This window comes from Canis lupus, chromosome 10 (assembly GCF_048164855.1).
Source record: "Canis lupus baileyi chromosome 10, mCanLup2.hap1, whole genome shotgun sequence".
NCBI classification, from domain to species: domain Eukaryota; kingdom Metazoa; phylum Chordata; class Mammalia; order Carnivora; family Canidae; genus Canis; species Canis lupus.
In genome coordinates, this window is record NC_132847.1 from 70264317 (window position 1) to 70281224 (window position 16908).

General features: G+C 63.2%; 1 protein-coding gene across 5 annotated transcripts in view; it reads left to right on the top strand.

The window, feature by feature from the left end:
- The first annotated feature begins 891 nt into the window (after positions 1-891).
- Positions 892-16908, top strand: part of COL27A1 (collagen type XXVII alpha 1 chain) — a 135109-nt gene continuing 119092 nt past the window's right edge. For 4 of the 5 annotated variants that reach the window (XR_012038508.1, XM_072842493.1, XM_072842497.1 and 1 more), the window contains exons 1-3: positions 2556-2663; positions 8917-8987; positions 12032-13764. Coding sequence is in view for 4 of the 5 variants with exons in the window: in XM_072842493.1 (XP_072698594.1) it covers positions 2581-2663; positions 8917-8987; positions 12032-13764 (1887 nt within the window). In the remaining variant the exon portion in view is untranslated. Of the gene's footprint in view, positions 963-2555; positions 2664-8916; positions 8988-12031; positions 13765-16908 lie in introns of those variants that run through there. The other variant, XM_072842498.1, reaches the window with a different exon arrangement.

Consider the following 16908-nt stretch of genomic DNA (forward strand, 5'->3'; position numbering starts at 1 on the left):
AGTGGAGTTTTAGAATTAAGGGGGTGCCCAAACACCCCTACGTTGCCAAGATACATAATATTTTAATGCAATACTTTAAAATGTCAAAACTAATGCCAAAAAAAAAAAAAAATCCACGGTGAACAACTTATCAAAAAATGCCAGTAAGGACGGATCCGCCTAGCACAGGGTATGCAGCTCCGGAGGCCGCCAGCTGGGACTGAACTGGGAGCCCTCCACCCTCCAGGGCTGTGCCCCTCTCACCCAGAAGAATGCTCTGGGCAGCTTTGGGGTGTTCCCGCACCCCCTGGGGCTCGCCCACGTGGAGGCTAAGGACTCCAGTTCCACGTGGGGGTGCGGGAGTGGGGGTCCCGCCGCCTCCCAGCCATCTGCGGGTTCCCCCCCACCGGCCTGGGCCGCCCTCCTGGCCGCCTTGGGTGCTCTGCCCCCTGCAGGAAGCCGCGCGGAGCTAGGCCGCTGCTGCTGCTTTCTTGCTCGGCTCCCCCCGCCCCCCCCGCGCTCCCCGGGCCCCCCCCCCTCCCCCGCCCTCCGCTTCGGCTTGGGACTTTTCCTAAAGTTTGCTGAAACCAGACACCTTGCTCCACCGAGCCCGCGTGCAGCCACGGTTTAAAAGGCCGCCTTCAGCGCCCCCTCCCCGCCCCCAGCGGAGACTTCAAAAGGCCCGGCGGGCGCCGCGGCCCCAGCACCTATGAGCCGCCCCCCGCGCCCGGAGCCCGCGCCGCAGCCCGAGCACGCAGAGCGGACCAAGCGCGAGCGCAGGCGGACCGGGCCGGCGGCGCAGCCCCGCGCGCCCATGCCCCTCCCGGTGCCGCTGCGCTCCGAGCGCCCGCGCCCCGTTTAGGGAAGGGGACCCCGCACCCCCGCCCCCGCGCCCGCGCCCGGGGCTGCGGGGACCCATGAATACAAATGCCGTTAGGCGCCCGAGGAAGGACCGACCGTCCAGCCTCGCAGCTAGGGACCCAGTAAGTGCCCGGGGCTCCTGGAGCTCTGGGGGTAGCGGGGCGTGTGCGTCAAGTCTCGCGCGTCCGGGGATGGGGGTGCACGTGTGGGGAGTGGGTGCGTGGGTGCACGCTCGCGGTGGGCACTAGCGGACAGCTGCGTGCAAGTGGGGGGTGCCCGGGCGCGCGCTCGTGTGCACTTGGAGGGTGTGTGCGGGTGTGTGCGGTGGGGGGCTGTGTGGACAGGCTAGTGTGCATTTGTGTGCGTGTAAGTACCAGTGTGCGTGCAGCTGCGTGTGTGGAGTCCGGGCTGCGTCGGGGTCCGGGAAGCCCAGGGTGTGTTTGTGCGCGTCCAGGAGGAGTTGCGTGGCCGAGCTTGCATGTGAGTGGGTGTGAGCGTGTGACTGAGTTTGGGGTAAGCGTGGACGTGCGTGGGAGTGTGTATGCACCGGCGAGCAGATTGTGAAGGTGGAGGTGGAGGTGGAGGTGGAGGTGGAGGTGGAGGTGGAGGTGGAGGTGGAGGTGGAGGTGGCCTCTAAGGCCCGGGCTGGGACTGGGGTTGTGGTTGTGCGAACTTGCTGGGCGCTCGCGCCTGGGTCAAGGTGTGCAGTGGCGCGCTCCCGCGGGGGACCGCAGGGGGTCTCGGTGGGCTCCCGAGGGTGTGTGGGTGGGTGTGCGGGTGGGGGGCGTTGAGCTCCCGACTCTTACCGAGCGGACAGAGAAGGGGAGAGTGTGACCAACACTCAGCAAGCCCACCCACTGGGTGCCCGGGGAAGTCTGTTCCGGGCGGGTGGGCGGGGGGGGCGCTCTGACCTGGGAGCAGGGCCGTGCATGTGTGTGCATGGGCGGTGGGACACTGGTCGTCGCTGGCGTGGGAGTCTAGCCACTGGGTGCCGGTCCTGGACCTGCCCGGGAACGGGGCTCCTCTCCCCGTAGGATGTGTCCCGTTTCCCCCTCCATCTCGGCCCCCATCTCGGGCCGCGGTGGTCCTGCGGGGCGGCCTCGGCCGCCTCCCTCCTCCCGGTGGATCTCGGTTTCCCCGCTGGCACTGGGGTGGGGGCGGGGGCGGGGAGTCTCGGCGGGGCCGCGGGGGGCGGCCGGGGCTGTGCGCGCGGCCGCGGCCGGCAGGGGGCGGCGTGGGGCAGCGGAGGGCGGCCGGGCGCGGGGAGGGGAGAAGGTGGAGAGCCGCCGCGGGCCGAGACTTTAAATCGCCTTCATTTCCCCCAAATCCTTCCTTTTGCTCTCCTCCCCCAGGCCGGCGGGGAGGCCGCTTCCACCGCCCCGCGCGCTCCCTCGCCCGCCCCGCTCGGCCTCCGGGGGCCGCCAGCAGCCCGCCCGCAAAGTTGGGTCGTCTCGCCTGTTCTCGCCGCGTCTCCTTCCTCGTCGGTGGAGCAGGACGAGAGCGAGAGGCAGGGGCGAGCGCGGCGCCGGACGCCGGGGACCATGGGCCTGGCGCGGGCGCCCGCGGGGCCCCGGCCGCGCCGCCTGCCCGCTGGGGCGCCCCGGGGCGCGGGGCTGCGCGGGGGGCGCGGGGGCCGCGCGCTGTGAGCCGGCCTGGCGCGGCGGGGCGGGGGGCCGGCGGCCCCATGGGGCGCGCCCACACTTGCCCCCCGGGCTCGGGAGCATGAAGTAGGGGCCCGCCATGGGAGCGGGAGCGGCGCGGGGGGCCCGAGGCACGGCGGCGGCGGCGGAGGCGGCGGCGGCGGCGGCGGCGGCGCGCGGGGGGTGAGTACGAGCTCGGGGGCGCGCCCTCCCCGGCTTCCTGCGGCCCCGGCCCCGGCCCCGGCCCCGCCCCCCGCCCCCCGCGGGCCCCCCGCGGCCACCGCGAGCTGCGCCCCCCGGCCCGGCGAGGCCCGGCGAACTGCCTGCCCTGCCCCGCTGGCCGGGCTCCGCGGTCGCGCGGGGCGCGGGGCGGGGGGCGCGGGGCGGGGGCCGAGCCCCGGTCGCGGCCGGGCGTGGGGGCGGGGGGCGCCCCGGGGACGCCGGTGCCCACGGGTCCCGGCTCGGAAGTCCGTCCGTGCGACTCTCCGCTGCCTCCAGCCCCGGGCTTCGGCTTCTGCCCGGTGCCCGCGTCTGTGTGGCTCTGCACGTCCCTGCTCCGGGGAGCCCGTCCGCTCGGGTCTGTGCGCCTCCGTGTGTCCCCGCGTCTCCGGGGCCGGGCCGGGCCGGGCCGGGGGGGGCTCGGCGCCTGTCATTTTGCGCGTGTGAGAGAGAAAACGCGAGAGCCGGCGTGTCGGAGTAGAGAGGGCCCGAGGATCACCAGGCATTGCAGAGGCGGGGGCGGGGGCGGGGGCGGCAGGGAACGTCCAAGGAGGGAGCGTGGCCCAGCCGGGACCCGGGACCCGGGAGCTGGTGGCCTGGTTGTAAAGGGCGAGCGAGTGCAGGAGCGAGGCACTGAGGGTGGGTGTGCGTGGGAGCGAGCAAGGATGGGAGCAGCCCTGGGGCCCTACGCGCTGTGGCTCCTGCTCGCTGCGGCTGCCCCAGCAGCACAGAACTTGCTCCCCGTCTCGCCTGCCCCCAGAATCCCAGGACATTCCCAAGAGGCTGGTCAGGGCGGTGGCTCCGCCCCCCCCCCATGCCCTGCCCCCTCTGAGCTGGAAGCAGGGGGATGATGCTCCCCCCCCTTCCCATGTCTTGGAAAAAGCTGGCTGGCTGAGATTCACCACCCCCCCCCCACCACCACCACAACACACACACACACACACACACACACACACACACAGCACCAGTAAGTACACTGCTGACTCACTTTCTCCAGAAGACCCTGTGCCAAGGCAGATGCCAGCGGTTGGACAGAAAAGTGGTGCCAGGCGAGCACCCCATAGGGGGGCCCAAGCTCTGGGCAAATGGGCAGTCAAGCTGCATGGAGGCCCGGCCTCTGCTTTGCCCTGTCTTGCTGCCTCCCTCACCCCAGCAGGGCCCCAGACCCCCAGACACCCCAGACCCCATGCCCTCTGCTTCTGGCCTGCCTTCCGGCCTCGCTCTTCTCTGCCTCTCCCAGACCAGGTTCCGTGACACCATGGAGCACATCCCTGGCCTCTTCTCTCTTTCCCTTTCCTCCTTGTCCTTGAAGCACCTCCCTTCCTGTGAGCACAGCATGCCCTGCTGTCACTCAGGTCTCACTCACCTGGACAGTCATCAGCTCCCCGGGTGGGGTGCGCTGGGCGGGGGGCTGCCCTCCCCATGTAACCCACTCCCTGTCTCTGAGCACACTTTGCCTGTTACTCTGGTGGCATATTCTCACCGCCCCCACCTGTGTTCAGGGACCCTCTTGATACCCCACGACGCAGCCTGGTGCGCCGAAGTCCCGTATCCATCGTGGTGGACCGACCGCCTCTGGTGGGACGCTCACAGGCTCACACCAGTGGGCAGGTTGCAGGGCTCAGGGAGCACTGCGATCGGACGGCGTGAATCCCCACTGCCGCGCGAGCTTGGGCATGCCCCTTGCCGCTCTGCTTCTCTTCTAGTTCTCGGCTGGCAAGGTTTAGTGAGGATTCATGCGGTACCGTGCTCGTAAAGAGCTTAGAATAGTGCCTGGCATGTAGTAAGTGCTCAATAAACGGCCACTGTTATTTATATTATTATTCACTTCTTCTTGAATGGATGTGTGAGTCAACTGGAAAATTCTGGGCTGTGTCCTGTCCAGACAGATGACCTGTCTGTGTTCCCATGGAAGAGGTATCAGGTGTGAAGAGAGGAGCCTGGGTGTGGCTGTCTGGGCACATGGTTGCCTGGCCGATCGTGGAGGCAAGTGGGACAGGTCTGTCCCCCTTTGCTCTTCTGCGGTCCTCGGGCCCGGTGCCCGCTCGGCTTATCCTGTGAGCGCACGGCCAAGCCTGTGAGTCCACAGGGCTGCTTTCCTTGTGTGTGTGTGTGTGTTTTGTGTGCCCCGGGTCTCAGCTCTGAGCTCTCGGTGGATGTTCAAGTTGGTAGGGGTCTCTTAAGATCCCGTGTGTTCCCAGGTTACAAGGATGGAGGAAAAACCAAGCACAGCAGCTGTAGGTTCCGACAGCCCTGGGGGTCCCGGAGTAGCCACCCTTGGTGTGCCGGCAGACAGCCTTTTGCAGGGGTGGGAACACGGAGTTCTCCTCCTGGAGGGCTGTGCGGCCAGGCTGTGTCCCCAAGGTCGGGTCCCCTAGCGCGTAGCTGCCGTTTCAACTGCCTCCTGTCCACTCTGGCCCCTGGGCTGTGGTCTTCCCGACATCCTGCAACCCCGGGTTCACCGAGCCAAGGCCCACGAGTCAGTGGTGAAAACAGAAGTCAGGAAGAACAAAGCTCTGAGCCAGCGCAGGCACTAAACATTATTAGCAGTAGCCTAAACAGCGTTGGAACGGGAGCAAAAGAATCGGCAGGGCCTCCCTCCGGGAGCCAACTTTCCAGGCCTGGAGCTTACTTAGATGGCTTGTTGGCTCTCTCTGGGCTGCATCTCTGTTCCTGTTGGTAAAGGCCGGACTCTGGTCTCTGGCAAATATAGGAAGTCCCTGTGAGTCTCCAGTTTCTTCTCCATGAGAGACAAGTCGAGCGGAAGGGACCGTCTGCTGAGTAGTGGAGTCAGATGACGCGGGTCACTGCCGTGCTGTGTGGCTTTCGGCAGATCACGTCCCCTCTCTGGGCCTCCACAGCGAGGAGATGGGCCTCGAATCTGGCCTCCAGATGATCTCGGAGGACCTTCTCCCGCCGCATGTTGCCACTCTTGACTTTGGCGGCGCGTGAGTCGTGTGCACACGGAATTCAGGTCTGAGAGGTCGGTTGCATTTGTCCAGGTGAACGGGTGGAGGAGGGCCGATACTTCTGTAACAGGCCTTCAGGGCTCACATTGTCGAGTTGGAAACCATGGTGTTGGGCAGCTTCGTTGAAGAAGAGTCTGAGCCCATGGCTCCTGTGAGTCTTCTTTCTCCTGACCTTCAGGGCTTAAAAAATATGCCGCGCGCCCCCCCCCCCCCCCCCCCCAGTGTATCCTTGTTCTCTCCGGAGTGGTCGCCTTGGAAGAACTGCAGCCAGAAAAATCGACTAAGGTGTACGGTTCTTGCACCTTCTCTCCTCCATCCAGCCTCTCTTTATCAGCTTGGGAAGCATCCTAGGCGGGGTGCTTGTGACATCACACCGTGGGATGCGCAAGGTGTGAGGGCTCGTGCCTGGAAGGGGCTGGGAAGAGAGGATGGAAGGAAATGGCACCGGATTGAGGTCGTTGGAACCCTAGGAAGTGAGGGCCCGTCTCTTCCGAGGAAGCGCTCTCAGGAAAAATGAGCTCACTGGTCCTCTAGGTCTGGGGATGGCTGATGGACAGAAAACACTGTCGCTGTCTTCATTGCAGGACTTCTCAGAGCTTTTGCGCACCGTTAGTTGTTCAGTTGTGCTCTGGGAATCGCCAGGCCTGGGAGGCAGCTCTTCCCTTGGCGGCTCTGGCTCCGGTTTCCTGGAGGGCATACCTGGTGCACATGGGAAAGAGTCCTGAAAAATTATGACCCCAGAGCCTCCCTAGGGTGACCTTGAGGAGGTACCTGCCCTCCCTAAGCCTCAGTTTTTGTCACATCACACAAAGCCTCCTGTCATTTCTTCTTAGGGCTGATGAGGCTGCCGTGGGCTTCCAGTGGGGCAGGTCATGCCAGAAAGGTCAGCCTCTGCTCTCCTCCTCGGGTAACAGCAGGGCAGCGGGGCGCTCTGACCTTTAGCCAGGGCTCACAGTGCGCTGGAGGCGAGGCCCATGGAGGCAGGGAGGCCTGGCCCCGTGAAGAAGGCATGTCCACAGCCCTGGCGGTAGGTTGGAGAGGATGAGGGGGAATTGAGGGTTATCCAGGAACCACCCTGGGACAAGTCAAAGGTAGGGAGGCTCTTGGGGAGAGGCTTTTCAAGTCCAGGTTCCTGCGCTACCAGGTACCGTGGGTTTCTTCTACAAAGATACCCTGCACGTTTGCAACACGCATGCCAGGTGCTGGGGGTACAAAAGTGAACAAAGACGTGGTTCCTACCTTTCAGGGATGTGTTCTAGAGGGGGAAATGGGAGACTAGGCGATGAGCACACGCGGGATACCCACTGTGGTGAGGTGCACGCAGTGGGGCTGTGGGAGGCGACTCTCAAGCTGGAAGCTAATGCATGTGCGGGGCCCCTGGCCGGGCAGAGGAGTGCTGTCAGGAGCACTTGGGAGCAGCATGTGCAAAGGCCCAGATGCTGGAGAAGGCTTTCAAGGTCTCACCGTCAGCATCTGAGCGCTATTGCCGCTCGTTTGCTGAAGATGCAATTGGACAGGGCTCAAAGAAAGGGAGTTCTGAGCTCCCGTATCAAGGGGCCCAGAGGAAAAGCAGTGATAGGGGGGCTAGTTCAGCCTTCAGGGGTCATCCAACATCCACTGTTTTTCCATTCCGTCCTCCTCACGCGCTCGTGAGGCCCGTTAACCTCATGGGCACAAAATGGCTGCAGCAGCAGCCGCGTATCCCTGCTCAGTAGCCTACAAAGGCTAGAAGACAACCTTCTCTCTGTGGCTTTGAAACACTTTCCCAGGGGCCCGAAGAAGAGGCATCTGTCACATCGTACTGGCCGTGTTTGGAGTTTGGGTCACACCTGCATGCCTACCTCCCCCCCATCCAACCATTTGCTTAGACTTACCCAGATTCATCCAGGATCCTCCCAGGTCCACGGCTCCCTGGACAAGAAGGGTGCGGGGAGCGGGGGGGGCGCGGGGAGGCGGTGGCTGGGTGACCCCCAGCGTCTCCCATGGTGCCCAGTCAGGACTGCTCTTGATCACAACCACGATTAAATTAGAGCAATCGCTATGGAATCAGAGGGCGTGAGCTGGTTTCCCAGGGCGCCGGGGAGCTGGGAAGATCGCGGGGCGCCAGCCCAGGATCCCGGCAGTCGGGTTTCCTGGATTACGTGATTCCCCAGGAGCGCACCGTCCTAGCTTTCCTCTTGCAACGGGATCCTGGGCCTGTGCGCCCCAGCCTCAGCCCGCACCCCCCGCCCGCGTCCCGGCCCCCGGCTTTGGCCACGTGCCGCCCTCCCCTCTGCCCGCGGGGGATCCGATGCCCCGGGTGGCTTCGGGTGTCGCCGGTGGCTGCTCCCACAGGAAGGTGAAATCGGATCGCTGCCTCTGCCCATCTTGGCAGGAGGCACGGGCAGAGCGTTAACCCTTGCGGGCCCCCGGGCTCGGGGCGGTGGTGGCTGCGTGCGGAGCGCTGCCCGCTGGCACCGGCCGAGGCCCTGACGCGCCCGAGCGCATCCTCACGCCGGCCTGAGACAGGGCGTGCGGGCCGCGCTGCGGAGCCCGAGGCAGCTCAGGGAGGCTGGGTGGCTCCTGCGGGGTCGCACGGCTGGTAGGAGCGGGGTCTGTCGGCCGGACACCGCCACCCGTCGCCCCCTCGTGTGCTCTGTTTCCTTTCCTCCCTTTTGCCACCAGCAGAAGCCAGGTAGGTGGCTTCTCAGTGCGCGCCGGTCCCGGTGACGCGGCCTCTGCCGTCCACCTCATGTCTAGGGAGGGAGACCTCGTCGCTTTTGTCCTTTGAGGATGTCAGTCGTCCAGGTGGCCCGGTCTGATCTTCCCGTGGACCTTTCAGACCTGGCTCTGCCGCCCTTTGGGGCTCAGGATCGTGAGGCCGTAGTACAGATGGGGAGACGGAGGCCCAGAGATGGGCAGGGGCTCCCCTCGCTGCCCAGAGCGGCAGATGTGAAGCTGGACCCCCGGTCTCCTGACGCCCGGGGCAGGGCTTCCCGCCCACTGTTTCCTGCCCTGTGACCTTGGCTTATCGATCTGGGAAAAGCAAGGTTGTACCTGTGCACGAGGTTGTGCCTGGAAACCTGGGAGCGTGGGCTACCCTGTGGGGTCCTAGAGCCTGCACCTCGCGTCCGCCTCCTGTGGGCGAGCTGGGCTGGGCTGGGGGGTGGGGGTACTGGGGCTGGGTGATTCCCTCCCAGCTCCGCAGCCAGATCCGGGCCCCAGTGTGGAAGCTGATGCTGCCTCTGCTTGTGTCTTCCCGTCTCCAGGGGGTTTCTCTTCACCTGGATCTTAGTCTCGTTTGCCTGTCACCTGGCCTCCACCCAAGGAGCTCCTGAAGGTAATCCTCTCTTCTCTTTGTGCAGGGGGGTGTGGGGGGTGGTGGTGGTGAGAGGGCTGGAGGGGAGGGGAGGGACAAGGAAGGGCAGAAGAGACCTGAGAACTCAGGGCTAGGAGACAGCCATGCTCCTCATTGGAACTCAGTGCCTCAGTTTCCCTATCAGTAAACTGGGAGCCCATCATTGGCAAACTCCTCTCCAGGCTGGGAAGAATCACATTTGAAGTTTTGTAAGGGGCAGGGAGGGCTCCATGCAGGAATGGGGGGGTGACCCCTCCCTTCCCACTGGTGGAGAGGCGCGGGGGTAGAATTGGAAGAAATCACGTTGGTTGGGCAAGCCTCAGCCCCGACTTGTCCAGTGGTTATGCCCACATGTGTTGAGAGGAGCCACAAAGGCCCCAGCTCCCTCCCCTTCCCGTGAGATCGTGCTCTTCCCCGCCATCCCCAAGGAGCCGGCCAGGGGGCCGAGCGGTGGGCTGGCTGCACAGCTGCCCCGCGAAACTGAAACCTCTCCCACATCTGTTTGTCAAGCGGCCACAAGGCCTCCTAAAATAGCGTCCCCTCCCCTCCTCCACACTCGCCCGTGTGCCGGCGCGGGCAGCCGGGCACTCCCAGAGCCCCTGTGGCCTGACCTGGCCGCCGGCAGGGATTGGGTCCCCGGGAGGGGAGGGCCATGCCCGGAAGAGACTCCTGCTGCCCGGCAACATTTTGTGCAAATGTCATATTTTCCAAGCTTGCTGTTTCCCCCACAAAGTAGGTGAACAGCTGTCCAGAGTCCTGAGTCAGGCAATGGGGGGCGGGGGGTGTTGGGGAGAGGCCGGAGCTGCACGGAGCCAGGTTTATGTAATAAAGGGATCTCGCTGCAGCCAGCTGGCAGGGTCCTTCCAGCTTGGCGCTGGGCTGCGTTCATTCCTCTGTCCCCTAGATCCTCGCCCCTGGATTCTGGATGTGTCTCCACCCCGCTTTCCAATTAGTCTGAGGGGCTCCAGCTGAGGACCGCATACTGTTAAGAACAGAGACCCTGGAGCCAGGCGGCCTGGGTGCAGGTCCCGGCTGTGCCTTTTATTATAGGCTGCGTGACCTTGGGTCAGTTACTATAGCGAACTGACCCTCTTCTGTAAAGGGGGGGATCACAAGCAGTATCTTCTTTGTAGATGATTGAGAGAATCAAGCGAGAGAGTACGCGTCAAGCCCGCGGCACGTAGTATGTGCTCAGTACATACTAGTGTTTATTTTTGTCGTTAATGATATTATTCACCTGAGCACTTGGGCAAGAACATGCTTCTCCATCCCCTGCAGGGCTCACAGTGGCCAGAGGCCATAAGATGACCGCCAGCTCCAGGTGTCAGAGTTTGGGGCTTGCCCCTGACCTGCAGACCGTCTCTGGGCTAGGCCTGGAGACTGGTTGGTATCCGCTTTGCAACCCAGCTTTGGAGAGGACAGTCAGGGAAGCCTCATCGGTGGTGCCTGGCCTGGCCAGCTGGCATTTACCCCCGGCGAGTGCAAGCTGCCGTAGGCCACAGTGTGCGGGGACACTTAGTACAGGCCTGGGGTCCTCTGGGGGCTGGAAGTGGGAGAAAGGAGGGATTTGGAGTGAATGGAAGGCCTGCAGATCCCAGGCAGGAAGATGGGTCTTTAAGCCAAACCAGCCCAAAAAAGCAGCCTGCAACTCCAGGCTTTGTAGAACATCGTTAGCCCTTGGTGGTTGCCTTGAAGGTCTGGTTTCCTTTGTCTTACAGGCAGGGAAACTGAGGCCCAGGGGTCAGGAAGAGACTTGCCCAGAGGTGTCTGGGGGAGGATGATGAGGAGGGCCAGCAAGCCCCATGGTGTAGGCGGTCTTGGCTGCCTCGTTCTACTGCGGAGGGAACTGGGGCCCAGAGTGCAGACCCATAGGTGGCTTTGTCTGGCTCTAACGTCCGGCCTGGTGACTCCAGAGCCTGCTACGGTGCTCATTTTCTCCCAGCCCATCCGTCTGCCCATCCGTCTCACTGCTGAGGGCTGAGTGCTAAGTGCTAAGTGCCACATGCGGCCTGATGTACACCCCACGTGGCACACTCGGAGCCTAGGTGCTGGGCTCGAGGGTGGGGTGGGGAGCTGAGGAGCCCAGCCGGACCCCAGTTCCAGAGGCAGCCTCTCCATCCCGGGTCGGGGCTCTGGAGCTGGCTTCTGCAGACACTGGCAGCTCGGCCCGCTGAAGGAGTCGGATGACCCGGCGAGAGGCAAGGTCGGGAAGCCTTTCCATAAACACCCTGGAAGCCCTCCTTCGGCTCTGGCAAGCCCCATGGATGTAATTACTGGGCGGATGTGACCTGGCCAGGCCACAGTGGATGTCCAAGCGCCTCGCCAGAAGACAGAGGTTGAAGGGATGCCTCGATTGTTTCCTCTGCTCTGTCTGGAGCCACATGGGGAGAGGGAGAGTCATTGGACTTGTCCTCTTCCGTGCAGATAGAGCCTCCCTGGTCTGCTCTGGCCACAGAGAGACCTAGGGGCTGGGGAGGGTCCCAAAGGTGGCGAAACCAGTCAGGCCCACTGGGTGTCCTTACCGAGCTCCTGTGACCCGTCCGCTCCTGTCACCCTGCTCCCTCAGTCGTGGGGCTGCTTCCTGGAGGCGATGGCCTTTGAGACAGAGAGAAGGGGGACACATGTCATGTTGGGCGGCCTGCATACTCTGTGCCAGCATCTGGTGACGGTCATTCTTTTGGGTACGAGCCGCTATCATTTAAAAAGGCTTATCTGGTGCCGGGCACTTATTTTCAAGCATGTTAGCTCATCGACTCCTTGCGACAGCCTTGTGAGTTTGGGACTCCTGTTATCTCACTTAATAGATGAGGAAACCGAGGCACTGAAGTCACAAGTCAGCTGGGGAAGTCTGGCTCCGGGGTCTGTGCCTATAATGAGGACGTCCAGGGTCGTTCAGCCAGACAGGGGATTGGCTCGGAGCCGCGCTCGGGGCCCCAGGGAGCAGGGGATGGGCTGTGCACCCGGAGGGCTCTGGGGCGGGAGCAGGCCCTGACCGTCCCCTCTCCCCCTCTGCCCTCCCTCTGCAGATGTGGATGTCCTCCAGCGGCTGGGCCTCAGCTGGACAAAGGCAGGGGGTGGCCGGAGCCCCCCGCCCCCGGGGGTCATTCCGTTCCAATCGGGCTTCATCTTTACGCAGCGGACCCGGCTCCAGGCCCCGACGGCCGCCGTCATTCCCGCCGCCCTGGGCACGGAGCTGGCGCTGGTGCTGAGCCTCTGCTCCCACCGGGTGAACCATGCCTTCCTTTTTGCCGTCCGCAGCCGGAAGCACAAGCTGCAGCTGGGCCTGCAGTTCCTCCCCGGCAAGACGGTCCTCCACCTGGGGCCTCGGCGCTCTGTGGCCTTCGACCTCGACGTGCACGACGGGCGCTGGCATCACCTCGCCCTGGAGCTCCGGGGCCGCACCGCCACCCTGGTGACGGCGTGCGGGCAGCGCCGGGTGCCTGTCCCGCTGCCTTTCCACAAGGACCCGGCACTCGACCCCGAGGGCTCCTTCCTCTTCGGGAAGATGAACCCCCACGCGGTGCAGTTTGAAGGTGCCCTGTGCCAGTTCAGTATCTACCCCGTGACGCAGGTCGCTCCCGATTACTGTACCCACCTGAGAAAGCAGTGTGGACAGGCCGACATGTACCGGCCCCAGCTGGGACCCCTCCTTCCCCGAGACTCGGGCACAACCTTCACCTTCCAGACCGACCTTGCCCTGCGAGGCCTGGAGAACCTGACCACTGCCGCACCAACCCTGGGGTCACGGCCAGCAAGCAGGGACCCCCGGGGGACTGTGGTGCCTGCCGTGCCCGCCAAGCCCCTAAGGACCAGCACCGCAGACCCTCGCCAGCGAGCTGCAGCCGAGGGCTCAGCCCGCACCCCGCTGCCACCTGCCAAGCTGTCGGCCGGTGAAGCGCTTCCTCCCGTGCCCCCCACCTCTCCTGCCAGCATCACTGCACCTGTCCGGCCGTTGCGGAAAAGCACGGCCACCAAGATCCCCAAAAGTCGTCCGACCAGGCTTTCGGTCCCTTCTCCTTCTGTGATAGGCCCTGTCAAAAACCCCCACCCCACCCCGAAGGCAGCTCAGCCCTCCTTCACAAAGTCAGCCCCACCCACCAAGAAGCCAGTGCCCCCCACTTCCCACCCACTTCCTGCCAAAGCCTCCCGCCCCTCGGTGAAGCCGATCCAGAGGACCCCTGTCACGCCCAGACCTCCTCTACCCAGTGCTCGGCCCCTCCTTCTGGCCACTGGCTCCCCCAAAAAGCCTATTCTTCCGGTGGGCCAGACTGTGGCCAAGATGAGCAGTCATGCCAGTGAGCCAGTCCCTGCCCGCACCGGCACCCACCGGCCTCCCCAACCCACGATTTTGTCCCTGCCACCTGTCCCCCATCCTGGCTCTTCCAGGATTGCTCCACCGGCCACCTTGATGCCTCCCACCCTTGCTCCTGGCTCAGCCCCCACCAGAAGCAAGAAACCCTCTGGATCAGAAGCCACAAAGAAAGCCAGACCCAAGAGCAACCCCCGGAAGCCCGTCCCCCTCAGACCTGGGAAGGCAGCCAGGGATGTCCCGTTGAATGATCCAACAACCAGGCCCAGCCCCAGACCGTCCCGGCCCAGCCGGCCGACCACCCCGGCCCCGGCCGTGGCCCCCGCGCGATTCCTGTCCTCCAGTGCCTGGCCAACGAGTCAGAGCTATTCATTCTTCCACCTGGCGGGCCCCACGCCTTTCCCGTTGCTGATGGGACCTCCAGGGCCCAAGGGAGACTGTGGTTTGCCGGTAAGATGGGTTGGATGTGCATGTTGCTTGGAGCTCAAGGGGGTGGCAGGGGCAGTTAGGGCAAGTGGCGACTGCTGCCCAGGGCTGACCCAGGGAAGCGACCCAGAGCAGGGCGGTGCATCTGGGCAGGGCCTCCGCTCGCATGCACGTCCTCTTGCTCGTGACCGCCCGCTCTGCTGTGATCCACGGGGCAGTGGGGCAGCCCTGGGTTTGGTGGCCACCGCCGGGTGAAGAGCACCCCTTGGGCTGGCGTTGGCCTGGGCCCCGGGTCATTGTTTGCTAACCCCGACTGTGAAGGTCAAGTGGCTTCAGGAAAACCACTAACTGACTGGCCCCGCGTCATGCAGTCTCCAGAGCTCGGCTCTCCCGAGTCCACCAGCTAGTCTGGGAGTTTTGGACAAAGGTCGCCCACGGGTAGTCCTGAACGTGTTTTGTTTGGCACACGCGGCATTGTTTAAAAATATTTAATAAGTTACTAACATTTTAAAAATGTGAGAGATTTCTTATAAAAGGCCTGGTGACCAGCTTCTCTTGGAAGGGGGAGAGATACAGTAGCCCGTGGCCTGCGGCCCGGTCAGAGCTGCCCTTTCAGACGGGACCCCACGTCTCCCGATCGGGTCTCCCCCACCCAGTCCTTTCCCCCGTTTATTTTACCTGCCTGGCTCCTCTAGACGTTGGAGTTGTGGCCTCTGTTAGGGATTTGGGGTGAGGAGGGTCAGAGTGGGCCTGGACAGTCAAGGGAAGGAGAAAGAACATTCCACGTGCAGGAGATGTTCTCAGGGCCGGGGCCTCCAGCATGCCTGGGACTGTCTCCAGGGGCAACGACCTTTTCTGCAGCTGGAGGCCAATTCAACCGGGGCTGGGAGGGGATGGAGGGGATGGAGGGGACGGAGTTTCCAGAAAGCTCAGGCCTCAGCTCCGTTCTCCTGCCTTGGAGATGACCACCGTGCGGTTTTTCTCCTCCCCGAGGGCGGGTTTTCCACCAGGCTCCGTGTTTGAGGTTAGGCTCCCCTACAATGTGGAGACGGTGGCAGATGCTGGGAATTCCCAGGCCTTACAAACACACTTAATGAGTTTTAATAATCATTAGGAATAATATTTATTCAGCCTGTCTCCAGGGGGACTGAGAGCCCGTTTTTATTATAACCATATTGTAGAACTTATGGAAATTGTATGCATTGCTTTGCAATTATGTCAACGCTCTGCTCGAGTCCTGTGCTGTGAGATTGTCAGGGCAGGAAGTTGGGAGCAAGGAAAAGAAGGACCCCTTCTCATCACCCCTCCATGCTGCCCGGCTTGACTCAGGCACCAGGTGCCTTTGAGCCCTGACAGCTCAGCTTCCCAAGCTGTGTGGATGCTGGGCTCACTGGCCATGAGGTCGAAAGGGGGTGAATTGTTTCCCCCCCACCCTGCCCCCAAGAGAAGGTGTGAGGGTCAGGGTCTCCACCCCATCGAGTGGAGGTGAACCCCTCCTCCCAAGGCTGTGTGTGGGGTGGAGAGACGACAGCCGTGTCCAAGCCGGCACAACTGGAGCAGGAGTGGTAGAGAATCTGCCTTTGGGTCTGGAGGAGGCCCAGGCCATGTGCGTTCCCCTTGGGGTTTGGCGATGTGGGTCGGCAGGGGTGAGGCCTCACTCCAGATCTCCTTCTTGAGCTTCTCTATGATCAAAGAATGTGCTGGAGTCAACCTGTTTGGTAGATGGGTGCTTAGGGGTCATTCCATTCAACCCTCCTTGCTGGGCAGGTGAGGAGCCTGGGACAGTGCCCAGAAAGGGCCGAGACTTGCCCAAGGGCACACACAGCATGTAGGAGGCAGAGGTAAGGTTTATGCCCCAACTCCAGATGCCAAGACCAGCACATTCCATCCCACTCCCCAGAGCGTCCACTCTGAGACCCTAAGGCTCAGGGCCAGGAGGCTGGGGGCCTCACAGATGTGGCAGGGCCTGTCCATGGCCTCAGAGGAACGTCTCAATGTCTGAAGAATCTGTTGTTTCCGTACCCACCACGTGTATGAGTCCCATGAGTGGTACCTTCCTTTAGGACCTCCCAGGACCTGGTTCAGGAGGGCAGGGTGTGTATGCTGACCCCTGCTTGACAGATGAGGGGACACTGGTTAGAGGGACAAAAGACTTGGCCACGGGCATGCAGCATATTCTTGCAGGGACTGGGGTAGGATTCTGGGTCCCTGACTTCCAGAGAGGCCACTGGCTCTTCTCGTTCCTCCAACCCTGAAGGGCCGAGGGCAAGAGGGACGATGTCAGTCTGCTCCAGTGGTGTCCTCCCTCGTGCCCACCCTGTCCCCTAATCCCACCCTCCCTCAGCTTGGAGCTTAGCCTCACTCCAATAGGAACCCAGAAAACTTTGAGAAGCTTCCTCCGGCCCACTGTGTGGCAGGTGACAAACTGGTCATTTGGATTTCAGAAGTCACATGATTGAAGTGGTGCCTCTCAGCGCAGTGGCAAGGGCTCCTGCTCTTCCCGGGCCCTCTTAATTTGCCTCCGATCCCCATATACATTTAGGATCTGGTCCCAGCAGAGCAGGAGCCGTGCTGCCCCCGGGCAGGGGCCTTCACTGTCCCCCGTCTGGGGACCTGCAGACCTGGGTTCCAGTTCTGACCCCACCCCTTACTAGCTTCATGGCCCTGAGCCACGCTAAGCCTTGGTTCTGCAGAATGTAAGTTAAGAATAGCTCCCATCTCCCGAGAGGCAGCGAGTTGGGTGATCTCCAGGGCCCCTCGGAGATCTGTTTTGGCCGGGTAACTTTGGGGAACTTCTTTCCTCTCCCTAGGGGCTGCCTCCCCTCTCTGGGGCTGTGGGACCTTTCAGAGCCAGAGAAGGGTGCCGTGGCTGGGTCTGAGGGGTTCCTCATGGGTCCGAGGGGCACGAGATGGGCGGGCGGAGGCGGAGACAGCTTGGGCAGGGCCTGCCAGCAGTTGTAGCCGCAGAGTGAGGGAGCTCTGTGGGAGCCCCAGCAGCGGGGTGGCAGGGTGGGGGGGGAGCATGGAAAAGCTGAGCTGGGCCCTGGGTGAGAAGGGGCGGGGAGGCTGCGGCTCACAGACTGCACAGAAGCTGCACAGAAGCCCCACGCCTGGGAGGAGGCGAGTCAAGGCCTTTTTATTCATGATCAGGCCGCTGGCATTTGCACT